The 19,390-nt window shown below is 40.7% G+C and overlaps 1 protein-coding gene and 1 pseudogene across 2 annotated transcripts in view; one reads left to right on the top strand and one right to left on the bottom strand.

The window, feature by feature from the left end:
- LOC139463733 (dnaJ homolog subfamily C member 13-like) overlaps positions 1–19,390 on the top strand; it is a 510,967-nt gene that overhangs the window by 429,531 nt on the left and 62,046 nt on the right. For both annotated transcript variants that reach the window (XM_071244983.1, XM_071244982.1), the window contains 3 exons: positions 1,573–1,848; positions 5,315–5,396; positions 13,621–13,837. In XM_071244983.1, the coding sequence (XP_071101084.1) occupies positions 1,573–1,848; positions 5,315–5,396; positions 13,621–13,837 (575 nt within the window). The remainder of the gene's footprint in view (positions 1–1,572; positions 1,849–5,314; positions 5,397–13,620; positions 13,838–19,390) is intronic.
- Positions 8,518–13,295, bottom strand: LOC139464097 (uncharacterized; annotated as a pseudogene).

The raw sequence follows: 19,390 nt of genomic DNA, 5'->3' as shown, positions 1-19,390 counted from the left end.
GGGTGCGTTTGGGTGAGCTGTTTTCTCTGTTCTTTGGGAACAGCACAGGAAGTTTCCACAACCTATTCGAGGAGAGAGAGATAAGCAATAAGTATGAGTCAGGATAAGTATAAATGATATTTTTACTCTAAAAAATACATTTTTATTGTGTGATGCTCAACCTTAACAAGAATTTAACCCCCTGGATGCCACAGGGACATATAAGTCCCTCCTCTACAATCCTCACTTTGAAGTCGAATAAAATTCAAAATACATCACCCACACAAATACACTTCATAGTTTTGAATAAGGTGGGAAATTTTCTGTTTTGTGATATCATCCACTGGCATTTTAAGCCAAGCAAAAGCACTAAAAATGACCTTACATTAGGTACATCGTAAATGTCGCCATTTTTTACACATTACTAAATCACCACTCACGGCGTTATTTACAGCATGTTTTGAAATCTAAATTTAGGATATTTACCCGGAGAAATGAATTTCAAAAATAGCATGTTAGTGATCACGGGTATCTGTCTTTTATGAAATCACCAATGATCATTCCAAAACGTCTCCGATAACCCTAGAATCATTTAGAATGTTTTGGAAAATACGCAAACACGAACGCTGAAGTGAACTTTCCGCCATATTGGATAGTGTTTACAAAATCACGTTTCAGGTACTGGTTATGAGTCGAGGTGCCTGTAACATCATGTATATTTCAAACTTAGCTGTCATACACACATCCTTAAATTCCTCATACATTTTAGAATCAAATGACCAATGGTCTTTGTCACTAATACAAAGTGGCTGGATGAAATCAAGCAAAATGTGTTAGGTGTGAAAAGGAACGCTGTGCTCGAAAAACTGCACTTGTTTGAAATGTAAACAAAGCAAAATACAGATTTTACACAGTGTAGCATTTTCTCCTATTTTGAGCTATCCATTTGTTTATTCTTTCAACATATTGGCTCAACATTTTCAGAATAAGCATGGGAAGAGAATAGTAGGAAAAATTAGGGAATATAAAATAGATACATTGCAATGATTTGCTATTTTCAACAGAAATTGTCAAAGTTACCGTCCTGTGTGACGCCATGACTGACGCAAAATCATGCACAACAACAATGGTATTTATCGGAATATTTGACTTATTTCGGTTTGTTTCAATGAAAATTATAGCAATAAATAACAGTACATAGCTTGGCAGAATGTTTCTGATTACTTACATGTCACATTTATGTATATACAATCCCTGAATCATTGAAATTCCCCTCATAAAATCCTGCATACTGTTGACAGTGAACACGCCATTTTGTAAAAGTCGGTCACAGATAGTGATGTCATACGTCAACATTGTTGTATATATTTGGTAATTTCTTTGCGGTAAAGGTCCTTGAATGAGAGTGCACACGATCATTGTATCATGCTGTTTACAGTTTCAGTTATGATGTAGATTTTGCATATCTTCTATACATTTTTTTCACACAATTAATTTCACTTTGGATATTTGTCAATGTTCAAAATGATATCATACGTAAATATATGTGTGAAACAAGCTGGTAAATATAGTCCTTTATTCTTGTAATTTCAGGTCGTTTATTGACGTTGGAGAGCTTATTCGCCCTAATGTCAAGCACAAAGATAGTGAAAGAAGCTATGTCCAAGGGAGCCCTTATCTATCTGTTGGATCTCTTCTGTAATGCTACACATCCACAGATTCGAGAAAAAACAGCTGAGCTGTTTGCAAAGATGTTAGCAGACAAACTCATTGGTCCAAAGGTCCGCATTATTCTCAACAAGTTCCTTCCTGCAATATTCATGGATGCCATGCGTGATTCACCTGAAGCTAGTGTGCACATGTTTGAAGGTGAGTAAAAATTTGAGAATTTACAGCCGGTTGAACATAAATAATAGTCACCTGAATTATCGTCTGTGGTTCTGTCTGTGTCTTTTCATCAATTCACATTGTCAGATTTGTTTGTTTGTTGTTAACACCACACTCAGCAAATATTACAACAATGTGACAGAGATATGAAAAATTCAAATTCTGACCAGACAATCTAGTAATTGACATCATGACCATAATTCCACGTCAGTGTGATACGACATAATCCACACGTAGGGAGACAAGCATAGGTTACTGGGGACTTGCATTTTTACCTTGAAACCCCACAGAAAGACAAACATAGGTTGCTGGGAACCTGTATTCTTCCCTGAAATCCCCACATGGGGAGACAAGCATAGGTTGCTGGGGACCTGTATTCTTACCTGAAATCCCCACATGGGGAGACAAGCATAGGTTGCTGGGGACCTGTATTCTTCCCTGAAATCCCGACATGGGGAGACAAGCATAGGTTGCTGGGGACCTGTATTCTTACCTGAAATCCCCACATGGGGAGACAAGCATAGGTTGCTGGGGACCTGTATTCTCACCTGAAATCCCCACATGGGGAGACAAGCATAGGTTGCTGGGGACCTGTATTCTTACCTGAAATCCCCACACGGGGAGACAAGCATAGGTCGCTGGGGACCTGTATTCTTACCTGAAATCCCCACATGGTGAAACAAGCATAGGTTGCTGGGGACCTGTATTCTTACCTGAAATCCCCACACAGGGAGACAAGCATAGGTTGCTGGGGACCTGTATTCTTACCTGGAATCCCCACATGGGGAGACAAGCATAGGTTGCTGGGGATCTGTATTCTTACCTGGAATCCCCACTTTGGGAGACAAGCATAGGTTGCTGGGGTTCTGTATTCTTACCTGAAGTCCCCACATGGGGAGACGAGCATAGGTTGCTGGGGATCCGTATTCTCACCTGAAATCCCCACATGGGGAGACAAGCATAGGTTGCTGGGGACCCGTATTCTTACCTGAACTCCCCACATGGGGAGACAAGCATAGGTTGCTGGGGACCTGTATTCTTACCTGAAATCCCCACATGGGGAGACAAGCATAGGTTGCTGGGGACCCGTATTCTTACCTGAAATCCCCACATGGGGAGATAAGCATAGGTCGCTGGGGACCTGTATTCTTACCTGAAATCGCGATGGAGAGACAAACACCTATCATATTTTCTTGAGTATAGTAGGCACCCAAGTATAATGCCGATTCAGTATTTCGGGGGGAAAAATAAAAAAATATTATACGCAGAAAAAATTACACTGTTACCCTACAACGAATTCCGGTGAACGAACGGTTGATAAGAAACTTGGTCAGTACAAATTTGAAATTTGAGATAAAAATCACCAGACATGTTGATTTACCATTTAAATTGTTTTTCTTTACTCTGCTAGGCATTGTTTTACATCCAGGGATTAAGATTACCTTGTGTATTTGTGCTGTGGACCCGTATTCTTACCTGAAAACCCCACGTGGGGAGACAATTATAGGTTGCTGTGGACCTGTATTCTTACCTGGAATCCCCGCATGGGGAGACAAGCATAGTTTGCTGGGTACCCCTTTTCTTATCTGAAATCCCCGAAATCAAAGAGGAATTATTTGACAGAGGAAGATGATTACCTGAAGATACCCACTCCTGTGTTTGGTACATTAAGTCCTTATGAGATCAGAGTATTTTCCACATCTTGTTTCGTGGAAACAGTTTCAGTTGAGCAAGAGGTCTCCATCTGTCAGTGGCACACCTAAAACACTTTTATTATGTACTGTCAAGGAAATGTACAACGAGGCATGGAAGGAATATTTAGCACAGTGCCAGTGGTCCCAACTCATGCAACCCTCAACCAGTAGCTCCCCCTTCCTTCTTTGGGTGGGGTGTTACCTCCTGTCATATCCCTCTCAGAAGTCATAGCAATGATGTCAAAGCTGCTGGAAGTGACGACATGTGATGCAGTGGTCTGGAATGTTGTGTTGGACCTTGACTGATTGGTAGTGATTGATGATGTCACATAAATTGGGAAATTGGACGCAAATATAAAGGTAGTTTGTTGGAAGTTTAACACATATGTCTTTCACATTTTTCCGAATACAGGCCTTTTGAGGTGATTTCAGGATTATGTACACCTAATATTGGTCCATAGCAACTAAGAGTTTTGGTTGGAGACATATTAAGTATCCCAAAATACTGGATTTAAAAGAAAGAAGATCAAATTGGGACTGGAATCATGGAATTTGGGTGAAAATTCCTTTGTAAATTCAGTATTACTGCTAGCTCTCCAAGGTTTTACTGGATGTCAAAACCCACTGATTCCTCAGGTATATTCTGGTAATGATGTAATAGAGGTTTTGTATTTGTAGGAATTATCAAAGAGTAGTTATCATTGTTTTAAAGTATTCTACTACCTCTATTACATCAGGAGTAATCACACACATCCTTTCCCAATATCTGCATCAAAGTAGCTGTTGCTGGATAGAAGTGAGAGCTTCAAGCCACCCCACCTCTATCCCAAGCCTCCAGCCTCAGCCCCCTGCCCCAATTTAATTACCGTATATTGCTGTGTATAAGGTGACCCCACGTATAAGACGACCCCCCTGCACACGCCTTCAAAATCAACCCAAAATCCTATACTCCGTGTATAAGGCGACCTGGAATGAAGCACATCACAAGTACTTTCTTACTTACTTATATTGGAGATTTAACGTGCGCTTTGAATCATCACATCACAAGTGCGCACACAAACCTTATATATGCAATAGGCTTATGTTTGCTTCACATTCAGCGTGTTTATTCCACAATTACTTATACACACCATCTCCAACAGTTGTTAATACAACTGTAAAAACAGCGGGAATTGATTTCAGCTTCACCGGTTATCACATGTTAGGTCACATGTGCAATATGCAAATGCTTACCGGTACTTCCGGCTCTCAACTCACGGATGTTGATTGTTTTACTGTGTCGGCTGGTTTGACAATCTGCAATGAGGCGAGGGTCATTTCAACTTTATTTGCAGAAATGATTAAACTTTATTCAAGGAAAAGAGATAAAAATCATGTTTATGTATGTAAATAGTTATTGGAACAGTTATTTAGGACGAAATGCGAAGTTTTATTGTCAAATGCTGGGCTGTCTATCTGACGTTGGTTGACATCGCCAGTGGAAAAACATGTGAGATCTTCGACTCCGTGTATAAGACGACCCCCCTTCTTAACCACCTCATTTTAGGTACGAAAAACTCGCCTTATACATAGCGATATACGGTAGTCCAATAGGGAAATCATTAGTGATGCATATGCAACAGGTAGGGTAAACTAAGTTATCAATATTAGGTCAGAAACATATGTCACATGAAAGAGGAAACATAATGAAAATGCATTTGTAATGATTTATACTTATACATAAGATATTCTGTAGGTTTGATTTTGTCCTCTAGGCTCTCATGAAAACCCAGAGTTGATTTGGAATGATGAAGCACGGGAGAAAGTGTCTGAAACAGTGCACAAACTCAAAGATGGGTAAGTACAGGATTCTTTAGCCCTATATACAGTGCACAAATTCAAAGATGGGTAAGTACAGATTCTTTAGCCCTATATACAGTGCAAAAACTCAAGGGCTTCAACGAGTACTCGAGTACTAGGGGCCGGGTCGGTTTTAGTGGGACTCGAGTCCGTTATCAAGGACTTGAGTACTCGATAAGGGGAGATCACTCTGTTTTCAATTGTTCATCAATATATTGATTAAAGCTTCAAAAAATATTGTTTGAATAATGTATTCTTTGTAGAAAGTAGATGTACATTAGAACAATTGAGAATGTCACATAAAATAGACGTAATTATTGTTTTTCCTTCCCGACTTTAAGAAATTGAATGTATCAAGGCAATTATTGCTTCTTTGCTCTGACTCAAATGCCAAGTGTATTCCCTTACACAAATTAAAAACTGATTAGCTGGTATATATGTGCTATTTCAGTGCTTACAAATCAAGCGACAGGTCGACAGTTTGGTACATATTGAAAACGTGACCAACTCATGAATGAATGAACTTATAGTACTACATTTCCATATTTAGCGGCCTCAGTCTTGCAGCCCAGCAGCTGTGTATACGTGTATGTCACATGATGCACATTATCGATTTTCTTCCTGCGAATTATTGTTCGTGCTTGTTGGCAGGTGTCGAATGAAAAGCTGATCGTCAGAAAAAAACTTGGTTTGTGTACAGTATGTATTGTAGTATTTGTACACGTGACTGACGTAACGTTTTTGAAGGTCGTGATTAAAATTAGTGCAGTTACAAGCAAACATTAACACTGAACACTTCCATACACTTTGACAGTTAAACAAGTTCCATGGACGCTTTCTATTTACATTTCAGTGAAGTTCAATAATAATTATAACATGTTTTAATATTATTAGATGGCAACTTTGATCTAATGAACCAATATTCTTAAAGGACGTCCTACTTTCGGGTACTCGAGTACGAGTTGAGTTTCACCCCTCGGGTACTCGAGTCCCAAAATTTGGACTCGTGGAAGCCCTAGTAAGTACAGGATTCTTTAGCCCTATATACAGTGCACAAACTCAAAGATGGGTAAGTACCGATTCTTTAGCCCTATATATACAGTGCACAAACTCAAAGATGGGTAAGTACAGGATAATGACAAGATCAACACAACAATAGATAAAAGATGTATCATTCATTATTTTGGGGCATATGGGTATTCTCATTATATACATATACACATTAAAATAGTACATGGTTACTATGAAAGACTTTACTTAAGCGTAGTCTCTGAATAGGACTTGCGCACTCCATACTTGTTTGAGCATAGGGAGACTTGACTGAGTATGTGAAAGTGGATGTTGAACATTAAACCCGATTATACCCAAGTAGACGAATGATGATGAATGACTTAAGGTTAAATTACTTGAGGGGGGAATAGTATCCACCTGAATTACCATCTGATAGAGTGGATAGATTACCCAAATTATTATTAATGATAATTGTGCAGTTGAATTGATGAGAATCCCCAAAAGTAATTAGACCAGAAGAGATAAAAAAATGAACATTATGTAATGGTACAGAATCAAATCTTGTGCAAATCCTCTTTGATGACTGGTCAAATTCACATATGAATACCACATTAGCATTGTCAGTATGGTTACATTATTGTCACCTTTGTGCCATTGGTATATGGGCTTTACATATGGAAGGTTGGGATTTTCTGATATAGCGAGAGTAACACGCTGAGGTCGAATGTCCGTTGTAGACTTTGTCTTTGTACCCAAGTTAACAAGTTTTTGAGGCACTGAATAAAGAACTTCCTGGATAAGGCACTACCACTGGGTGACACAAATAAGGGGTCATGAGGGGAAGTTCCAGATTGTTTACTGTGATACATGTAGGTCAACATGTTTGTTACTAGGCAAATTGCAGTATTTATCCAGTGCAGCATAATGTTAACACCTTTGCAGAATGGATTAGTGAGTGTAAGGAGTGACAAATCGCTAGCAAATAAAACTTCTGATTTAAGACACAAATTGACAGGCGAATTGAATCTATCTCTGAGGAATGCGAAAAATGCCAGGTAACTTAACTTGGTACGTATTGACCTAGTAATGGGCAACCGAACATATACTCACACGCAAAAGAAACGCAAGTGGTTTTTAAGCAAATAGGTAACAAACACGGAACCATTAATTGATACGAGTTTTAGCATGTAGTGAAGCCTGATGGTGTTATCAATATTTTTGGTTGCATTTTGGAAGCTCCAAGTAAAAACGCAACATAAAAAAATGAATCGCCAAAACGCACCATTTCAATGAATATGTGTGTATCATGCACCCATTTCTTGCAAAATTGAAAATGCACGAACTGTCACGAACTGTAGTGGGTATAAAACTGTGTCCGATTCTTGGACCTACCACTCCTCGGTCAACAATGCCATGCCTAACTCAAATTCAGAGAAACCAGGCTATCGGATGTTTGGAAGCTGGAAAGTCTGTCCAAGATGTTGCCCGTCATTTCAACGTTAACATAACCACAATTTACCGTCTCCTGAATCGATACAATGCTACACAGACCACAGATGACCTTCCTCGGAGCGGCCATCCTAGGGTCACCTCAGCTCGACAAGATCTGCAGATTACCCGTCAACATCAGTGACATCCGTTCCTAACTGCAGACAGACCATAGGAACATATAATCGACACATTAGCCGGAACACTGTGATCCGACGTCTCCGTTCCAACAAACTCAGATGTCACCAACCAGCATGTCGTCCTGTTCTCCAACCACGGCATCGACAAGCATGACTTCAGTGGGCACAGGGTCATCACAATTGGTGTCATCGTGAGTGGAGGCGTGTCATCTTCTCGCTGAAAGTCGCTTTTGTGTCTCCCATGCAGACGCAAGAGTCAGAATTTGGCGGCATCGAGGTGATCGTTTTGCTGACAGAAATGTGGAAAGGGATCCATGGGGTGGACCTAGCGTCATGATGTGGGCAGGGATTGGACTTAATGCGAGACTTGGACCCATGTGCTTTCTGAATGTTGGTCAAGGTCGGGGACACAGCGTCACTGCTCAGTGGTATATCGACCAAGTGATCAGACCCTACATTGTTCCATTTTTTGCACAACATCAACGACACATTTTCCAGCAGGACAACGCTCGTCCCCATGTTGCCAGAGCTACCATGGCCTTTCTGCAACAACACAACATCCATGTTCTACCGTTGCCAGCCCTTAGCCCTGATCTGAACCCCATCGAACACTTGTGGGATGAGGTTCAAAGGTGTCTGCACAATGAACGCGCAGTCCCTACAAATGAACTATGCACAGCTACTCTGGATGTGTGCAGGAGGATCCCTAGGGCCTTCACAAATCGTCTGATCCACTCAATGTACAGGAGATGTGTGGCAGTGATCAATGCTAATGGTGGTCACACCAGGTATTGACTGACATTTTGGGTATTGACCCGAAACTGTGTAAGCCCTTAACATTCGAAAAAAACAATTATGTCATCTGCCTTTTAATCCATTAAACAGTCTTCAGTCAAATTTTTGTCAATCTTGCCCTATTAGTATTTCTTGTCTTTACTGTTGAAAATAAATAACATGTATACTGCATACTCGACTTGTGTTTCTTTTGTGTGTGAGTATATGTTGTAAGGCCTTGCTGTCTCTTCACTGCAACAACAATGGTTTGCAGTCTTGTCAAGAAGGATTTGCCCTCAACCAATATTTTTAGATTAACTCACTGCATAGGAAAGGGACTTTTGTGAAATGGACCAATTTAGTAACCTTTGTCCTTTTCTTCATTGATAAGTTTTGTCACAATTTTGGCGTTGATGGGTCCTCTGGTTGATAATAAGTTATGACATACTTGGTGGATTCTGTTCTATCAGAGTTGCTCTTCTTTGTCTGCTGCAGCTTTCTGGGTGCTAAGGATGATTTGAGTAGGTTGTCGAGTGACAGCGGGCAGAATTCTGTTGCATGATGCAATTCACTGCACAATGCGTTCACTTTCCTGGATGTGGAGATCTTGATATATATATACTCAACAACAAAAGTTCCTGTGACACCAATATTTTAGTGTATTTTTCAAACAAGTAAAGTTTGCTTTTCAATATTGTTGTACATGTATGGAATCAAGTCACAAAAACGCAACTGCTACAGAAAAGCATGCATTCCATACAAAAGTTGACTTTTATGGAAGCCCCATGCATTTCACTATCCAAGAATGGGTATAATAACATGTGTGTTAACGGGATTCCATAAGCATTGTTTACCATCATGCTGACAACAACTACTCAGAAAATCAACAAAATTACGCAATTATTCAACATTATGAAATGTCACGCCTGTCTGAAAATGAGCGTCTGCGAGCCATTGGTATGCTTGAAGCAGGATCGAGTCAATGTGACATTGCAAGACAATTTAACGTCCACAGAAACACCATTTGGTGTTAATGGCAACGTTGGCAACAGCCGAATGCAGTCAGAGACCATCCTCGGAGTGGCAGGCCACGCGTAACCAACAAGACAACTGGATTCGAACAACACAAGTACGAAATCGATTCCAGCCAGCAACAGTGACTGCAAGAAGCATCCCTGGCCTTAGACGAATATCTTCACAAACCGTACATTGTCGCCTCAGATGTGCAGGTATTGTCGCCAGAAGACCCGCCAGACATCCGATTTTGACAGGAAACCACTGTCAAGCATGTCTACAGTGGTACAGATAGCGTCTACGCTGGACGGCCATGCAGTGGGGACAAGTTCTATTCACTGACGATTCTCGTTGTCATGGAAGAAGATCGGTTCGGGGGCATTATGGTATGGGGTGGGATTACAGCAAGACAGAGGATGGCGGTAGAAGGAAATCTCAATGGACAGAGCTACCGGGTCGAGATCATGTTGTTCTACCGTTTTTGCGTCGTCATGGCCCAGGCATTACCTTTCAACATGACAACACCCGGCCTCATATTGCTCGACTTGTTCAGGATTCTCTTCAACAAACAAAGTGAATGTCATCCCCTGGCCGGCTCGCTCCCCTGATCTCTCACCAATCGAGCACATGTGGGATGAGATGGATTGGTGCCTTCAATGTCAACCACGTGTTCCACAGACACTCCAGGAACTTTGAAACATGCTCCAGCAGATATGGACAGATATATCACAGGACTTCGTGGGATGCCTGGTCCATTCCATGAGACGAAGATGTGTTGCTTGATACTATTTGATTCATTTTTTTATGTTGCGTTTTTACTTGGAGCTTCCAGAATGCAACCAAAAATATTGATAACACCATCAGGCTTCACTACATGCTAAAATTCGTATCAGATCGCAACCAGAGGTGGACATACATGCTATTCATTTGTAAATTGACATTTTGGCATGTTCATGTTTTTTATGAAATCACGCATTTTCTGAAGTTAGTATGGCAAATTAAACCATTTGAACACTCACAGGAGTCTTTTATCTGTTGCAAACCGAAATTGTTTCAGATTTGATGAAAAACATAACTTTGCATTAAATCTTATTCAATGTCACAGGAACTTTTGTTGTTCAGTATAGTTTCTAGGCCAGTCTGCCCTAGTATATGGGTCTATTTAGTAATTTGATGGTTGCTGCTGCTTGTGCCGAGAACATCTCGTATGTGTAAAAGACATTGTCATCTGTTTCGTTACTGAGTTCAATAATGATGTCTTGATATTCGTCCAACTCGGCTGAGCGATTGGAGAATTTCTCCAACATTATCTTTTTGAATCTTTCAAATGCTTTGAGGAAGTCTCTGATACCCAACACCTTCTGCAGCCATCTGTCATTTGTTGACTTGATGATTGTTTGTAATTGTCCATCTGCTATGTCAATGCTACGTGGACCACAGTGAACATCATCAGGGATAAGTAATAAAGCCAAGTTAATATTCTTACCCTTGTGAATCTGTTGTTGGAGGTTTGAAGATACTGTCTCCGGTCCCGACAGAGTTTTGGGGTGCAATCACTGCAATGGTTGAGTAGCGGTGGCGGCTTGCTTGACAATGGTGATTGACAGGGTAGACTGCATATTGTGTGGCAGTGAAACTCTCGTGATAGTTTTGACTGACTGTTGAAATGCTTGAACAGTCGCAACTAAACTCTGCAAGTCTGGTTGTATGGTCAACGCCATGACAATTGGTTATGTCACAGGCAGAGTCCTTCCCAGTACTTCATTTGGAATTTCCGAGATCCCAAATATCCACTGAATTATAAGTGTTTGGAATATATCTTGTCTGACTTGGCTGGTAGCTGAAGTTGGTAGTGTTATGTTTCATGGCACATTCTTGATGTAAAACTGAATGAGAATGAATGTCCTCTTGGCATGGAATTTGGCTGGTGTAAAATTCTGATGTCACGTGTGTTGTGCTCTCGGAGTTCCGCAAAATACCAGTTGGCAGGATTATTACAATGTTTATTTGTTACCAAGTCAGGATTTTTGTATCTCTTGTGAACATCCAAACAAAGTGTGCCATCTTGGCTGTTTACATTGATGGCAGCTGCAGTTGTCGAATTGCATTTCCGACAGGGAGCCAACAATGCTGGTTCCAAGGAGTCACTGTCATGTGATCATCACTTCCTCGTAACTAAGTCGCAATGTTGTTGCGAATACGGAAATGTATGTGAAAAAAACTTAATTTAAATTAATTTAAGAACTGACTTTCACTTTGTGTGAGTTCATTGTAGTATGAACATTCACAGAAGGAGGGCCAAACTGTATGATTGTCGGAGCTTGCAACTTTACACTTTGCACAGAGACAAAGACACACAGACCATGCACACCACACCAATGAGATAGATGCACACCATGCACACACACCACATGCAGCACGATGCACGCAACAGATACACGCACCACACTCTGGCCACTTTCACTGAAGACACACTCACACACACACACACACACAAACACAAACACAAACACACACACACGTGGAATTGATAGAATTGAAATATATCATCAGCTGCCAAACTAACAGCCATCTGCAATGCCCGAGTCATCACCCCACAGTTCTCTCAGCACTTTGAAAGAGACTATATTTATATTTGGCATGACCACATACCCAGCAATATCATTCGCAAGTCTTCAACGACTTTGGACACACCTCATCTCGAAATGTTTGAGACTTGCCTCAACAAGCTCCCCGTCCATGTCGGTCCAGTACCAGACCTGCATGCTGAACATGTCCATGAATTGGCAAGGGATGTTTGTGTGGTCACAACTAGACAGAGAAAAGTGGAGAGCTCAAACTATGTAGTCATCTTCTTTGAGATTTTCTTCTATTTTGCTTGCAAAAACTTGCACAGTAAGAAACGTTTCATTGGCACTCCTGAGTGATGTCCCTCCCCCCTGACATCACTAAAACCAATTAACATATGCTCCAATGTACATCATGAGGCAATTGACTCTCTCCATCTCCTTGAACAGAGATGCTCATTTTGGTAGAAGGTGTCTTCACTAGACTGTAGAAGTCATCGTGAATATCTGGTAATTGAGTGAACGGTGAGTCGTGAATGGTTTAGGAGACAAGGGTAACTTGTCATCCGTCTAAGTCCATTTGCACGATGAATGACTTTGTTGATGGTCTAGGTTGAATGTGGAATGTTCATGGTGTGTCCATGAACTCTGGGTGTACAGACCTACGGGATGACAACTCAAATCCATAAATGTATCAATTCCATAAATGTATATCCAGTTGGAATAAACAGACAGGTGCTGCCACCTCTAAACCACTGGCGATAGCTCTATGTAAGATCAGTTGGGATCCATAGCCACCTTGCCTGTAGCCTGTTGTTGACGGTCAACTATGAGTAAGCCACAATCATGTGGGTTAGAAATATATACCTGCCAGACTGCTGTAGCACAGTGATCCTGTGCATGATGGGACATAACAGTTGCAGACAGTGGTGAAATTAGATTCAAAAGTGCTATGACTATTAGCTTCCATAAATCTTTATCAATCTGAACAAATGCTGACAGATGTGCAGATGATGTTTTAGTTGAGCTGTAATGACTATCATGATATTAACATTTGTGATTGAAACTTAGATGGATGAAACAAGGCTACTTTTCTGTCAAAATAGTTTCTACTCACACACTGCAGATATTCCTGTTATGCCAGTATTATGTTTATCCTTATATCAATAAGAGAGATCAAAATGTTTTGCTTGTTGATATTATATATTTTGTGTACTGAAACCATAGGCATTACAAAGCCCAACGAGAAGATGCAGACACAAAATGGAGCTTGAAAGAGGACTTTGCAGTGGTTTATACAGATGTTGAGGGAGAGCTCATTGTTGGTGGAGTGATTCTTCGACTCTTCATCTCCAATCCAGGATGGGTATTGCGTCGACCAAAGGAGTTCCTGACGGAGCTGCTGGAGAAGTGGACACAGTTAACGGACATGACAAACCCAGACGTGAGTTGATAAGGGCTGTTATAGTACATAGCTACAGATAATCTGTGTATTTGAGTAAAAAAAACAAAAATATATTCAAAACCTAATTACTTTCAAGTAACTTGCGTACAGAAACACATGCATTAAATGAAAAACTCAAATGTATAATGACAGCATGCATAATACCCAATGAAGCTTTTTCAGCATTCGTACAATGGAGCTAATTTACAATATCCTTTCCGAGTCTAGCCTATATTTTTAGCCGTTACATACTCTGCAGCAGATCATGCTACATGATAGTGCTTTCTCTTATTTTGATGATCGCCAATAATCGATGGCAGCAAACGACAATATGTAGCAAAACAAGAAGCCCATCAAAATGTGGACTTTATTTTGGAGGAAGTTATTTCCATTTGTCCAATTTCTGACTGATTGGTAAATGCTATTTTGACAGAAGTTATTGACAATGTGCACAGAAAAAATAAAAATATTGCAGTTGGCTTGGTCCGAGTTTCTGAGCAGAACATTTTCAAAGGTGGTGTTTTTTTACAGTTACTTGTCAGCACCTGCAAGTTTCAATGCAATACTAATACCACAACATTAATACAGAAATTCTATCCTGCAGTATACTGGGTACTGGCCTACTTGATATACTGAAATACAGTTGAAAGACACCTTTTTCTTAAACAAAAACATAATTTCATAAAAAAATTTAAATCTTAAAATGTTTACTCATTTTGGGAGAAAAAAACCCAATAGTGATGAATAGATGAGTGAACAATTATTAGTTACTCTGTGAAAAATGTAGTAACCCAATTAAAATAGAAACCTTTGAGTAAAGAAAACTCCATTGCACAACAAAATGCTATCTGGAGCTCTGATACTATCAGTGTATATCATGTGGGGTCATGTACAAATTTATAACTATGCATACATGGAGAAGGATATATAAAATGGCAGTGTATAATTATGTTTTAGTCTGTTTTCAGTCATACAAATGGGTATCTCATACCTCTAGTCGCACGTTAAAAGGAAGCCAGAAGCTGGAATGTAAACAAGCAACTCTTTGTGAGTTGCTCTGTAACTAAATTATGCGCCGACCACACTTCGATCGCAATTCAACTGACGTGTGCAGTTGTCCTGTCGCATCGATAATTAGTTGTGTGTCAAAGAGCATTAACCATGCTATTTTTAGTTACCTTGGATACGACGAGTCGTTCTGTAACTACATTATCTGCCCACCACACTTCAATCGCAATTCAACTGTCGTGTGCAGTTGTCCTGTCGCATCGATACTTACTTGTAGGTCGAAGAGCATTAAACATGCTGTTTTAGTTACCTTGGATACGACGAGTCGTTCTGTAACTACATTACAAGCCGACCCCACTTCGATCGCAATTCAACTGACGTATGCAGTTGTCTTGTCGCATCGATACTTACTTGTGGGTCGAAGAGCATTAACCATGCTGTTTTAGTTACCTTGTATACTGCGAGTTGCTCTGTAACTAAACTATACGTCGACCATTTCGATCGCAGTTCAACTGACGCGTGCAGTTGTCCTGTTGCCTCAATAATTAGTTGTGTGTCGAAGAGCATTAACCATGCTGTTTTAGTTACCTTGTATACTGCGAGTTGCTCTGTAACTAAACTATACGTCGACCACTTCGATCGCAGTTCAACTGACGCGTGCAGTTGTCCTGTCGCCTCGATAATTAGTTGTGTGTTGATGAGCATTAACCATGCTGTGCGTTCGTGATAAACAATTTGTCTCGTCCGTGCATCTGGTTGAATGTTCTATTGTCACTACAGGGGTGAGGAACTTGGTACATTCGAAGTGAAAGAGGTCACTTCCTGATTACTTTCCCGACCCTCCTTCCAGTGTTCCGTCGAATTCTACCCATTTGTACGACTGAAAACAGACTAAAACATGGGTTTTTCAGATTAAAAATGATGTTTTATTGGTCTGTTTTCCCACCCAGCCATCCCCACTGGGAAGTAATCCAGTCCAGTCCTGCTTGATGGCTTATTCTTCGAGATTTGTGACATGTCATAGGGAGGTGCGTGCGCAACCAGACGGAAACAAGTTTATTGTTTACATTCCAGCTTCTGGCTTCCTTTTAACGTGCGACTAGAGGTATGAGATACCCATTTGTACGACTGAAAACAGACCAATAAAACATCGTTTTTAATCTGAAAAACCCATATTTCTGTCAGTAGGTACAAGAGTTCTAAGATGCACTTGTTGCTTGTTGTTTAGAAAACGAAAACTTATTAAACACATTTTTCAGACAATACAGTGATCGAAATTAAAATTATTTCAAATGTGCCAATGGGCAGAGTTATGCTAAATTTAAGTGTGCCATCACATTTTTAGGTGTGCCAAGAAATATATAATTCTTGTGAATACCTTACCTCTATTACATCATAGCCATACATTCCTGTTATGCTGAGAACCACACTACAAATTTAAATAAATTTTCAGCAGATGTCGTCTTCACTGAAAACATATCTAATAGTTGTGAGGGAAACCCTATCCCTCATAAGAGACACCATCGTGCATGCACAAGGCAGGAATTACCTAACTTCTTTCCTATTTGTCCAGATGACAACAAGGACATTCTTTTGTTACATACATCTGTACACGTGATTGCTGTTCCACACTTACAAGCCACACTAGATCATCGCAAGCTTCACTAAAGACAAGCAGTGAGCGGTTCTACAAGCAGAGAACAGGGGTATAAGATGGCAGAAGGCTCTTGTAAATAATTAGTCAGAGAATGTGTTGTGGAATGAGGGCTTTATCCCCAAAACAGACGCCTGCTTGTCTGTTCAGGCTGTGGGCAACATCAAATCACTGGTGACCCTCACCCTAGGTGCCTATCATGCAAGAAAAGCAATTGCACACAAAAATCAAGGTGCAGTTATTGCGAACCTTTGTCCAAGGAGAAGTTTGAAAAACTTTATAAGGCATGGCTCAATGACCCTGACTATAAAAAGAACACTAGAGCGTCAGCAAAATCTTCATCTTCTTCCTGTAAAAAAGCGATTCAGTCTGTCGCTCATCCCACTCTCCCAATATAGCTAAGGAACCGATGTACCTTTCAGGTTTTAATGTAACCAGTCACGTATATCCGGAAGCATCTGGTAAGGCGGATAATCTAGGTTTGGAAGAAGCAAACGATCTCCCCTCTATGCCACGTTTCCCCTTTAACTTAAATGAGTTCACAGAAAAAATAACCAATTCCATGTCTGTAATGATTGCCAAACGTATGCAATCAATGTCTGATGAAATCTCATATCTAAAAGAATCCATTGCACAAACACGAGATTCAAAAGAGATCTTTGGCTGAATATGACAGGGCATCCTCACACAGCAGACACGCACACAGTCAAGCTGAATCAGATTATTATGAGGACAGTAGGAGAGTCATAAAAAGAATCGAGAATCTCATAGATCCTCTCCCTACCACGCACATCATAGGGTAGATCGTGAATCACGGACATCGCATCACAGTGAGCACAGAAATATACACCAGTCACCTTCTAGCCACTATGATAGATGAGCTGATAACAAAACTTGTGCAAATCATGATAGATTTCCCAAGCGTGCTCCATCCCATACCGTCACACAGTCCAGTTATACGGGCGGGGAAAGCGAAGCGGATGTTACGTCACAATCATACAGTTATAGAACACGTGATTCCTGCTCCACTAGCCATACATCAGATGACCGGGATTATTCTACCCCATATTTCCTATCCCCAGCGCAGCCTGTGCAGGGGTTGCAGTTCTATTGCTAACACTGGTTCTTCACTGGTTCTACTATGGGGGATAATTACAAACCAAATAGTTATTTCATTAAAGACATCATTGCAGAACTTTATAATCTGATGCTGGCCTTAAAACCAGATAGCAAAGTTAAAACGGCTACCAAACCCTTGTTAGAACATGCTGGGTATGAAGAGCCTGTCAGCAAAACTGAAGAATTTCATACCCTCCCCTGTCCATCATACATTGATGACATCATCAAGAAAATCGAAGCATCATTGAACGCTTCATCAGTGCATGATATCAGTCCTGGTATGCCTGCTATTAATAAAAGTGCTTACAAGACACACAATGCGCCTTTAGAACAACAGCCTAGTATTCATGAAGATTTTTATGATCTTGTTAAGAAACCTAACTCCAGGATGCACATTGACATGGCCAAAATCAGGGACTTCGACAACATCAATAAACAGATGATTAATATCAGTTCATATATTAACTGGATTGCAGCTGGAATTCACCACATCATCCCCCCGAACAATCAGAGCGAAGGTCTCCCCTTAGACACCCCCATGGAGATGACACTACAGCAGGCCGGGTTTATTCACAGCTCATTGAACCATATGCTGAAGATGCAGGAAGATCTTCAATCAGCACAAGTTTGGATGTCAGCACAGTTCCTGCTCATGCAAAGAAATCATCTGCTACAGCAAGTTCATCATATGATTCCAGAGCCGCTAAGAAGATCCATGCTATCACAACCTATTACAGCTCCACAGATATTCAACGGCAGACTGAAGTCAGTGAAAGAAGCCATTGCATCATCAACTAGTCAGAAGTTTCAAGAATCCACAATCTCATTGGCATCCAAGATCCAGAAACGGCCTGCAGATTTCCAGCATCAACAACAGAATCCTAAATCTCGTCATGTGAACTCTGGTCGGGATTCTTTTTGAGGCTCTACATGGAAGGACAGATTGTTTCACTCCAAGAATAAAACTCCAAAGATCATCCCACTTCACAAAGAAGAAGAGGATTCCTTCAGACCCTGCCGACATTACCTGCCCATTGGATAATGATTTAGAACTTCAGAAGATCAAGGCTACAACCACATTGAATCCCGTCGAAACTAGCCTGTCTCACAGACATGGAGCCAAGACTGCCCAAGTTCAGCGCTCCCCCTATTCCGGGACCAGTCGGAGGTCGTCTTACGCAGTATGCAGACAACTGGGAAGCCATCACAGATGACTCATGTCTACTCGAAGTAGTAAGAAAAGGTTACTTCACTTCTTAAAACACCCAAGACTAGTTATCCATCCTACTGGACCTTGATTCCATCTATCAGGATGACAATTAATTGCAGCAGATGTGGCCATACGCAAGTTACTTGCAAAGAGCGCTATCGGCATCTTAAAAGAGTCACAGATTCTACTCCCCAGTATTCCTGGTATCAAAGAAGAATTCTTCAGAGATGTGATTAATCATAGATCTAAAAGGTCTGGACAAAGATTATCTGGGAAAACCTCCCAAGTTCCAGATGGAATCTATCAAGAAGTTGTTGAAGAATACCTTAAGACAAGCAGATTTGATGATAAGCATAGATCTCCAGTAAGCCTATCTTCACATCCCCACCCATCCAAGTCATCATCGATATCTGTGCTTCGCAGTCAACGGTCAGAGATACCAGGTCAGAGTACTGCCATTCGGGATATCCATCGCCCCATGGTTATTCACCAGGATCACCAATCCCTTCATCGGATTCGCCCATCTAAAGCTTTAGGTTACATAGATATATAGACGACTTCC

Source organism: Haliotis cracherodii, unplaced genomic scaffold, assembly GCF_022045235.1.
Source record: "Haliotis cracherodii isolate W230 unplaced genomic scaffold, xgHalCrac1.p SCAF_16, whole genome shotgun sequence".
Taxonomy (NCBI): Eukaryota; Metazoa; Mollusca; class Gastropoda; order Lepetellida; family Haliotidae; genus Haliotis; species Haliotis cracherodii.
The sequence above is the reverse complement of the archived record's forward strand: the minus strand, read 5'-3'. Positions and strand labels throughout refer to the sequence as shown.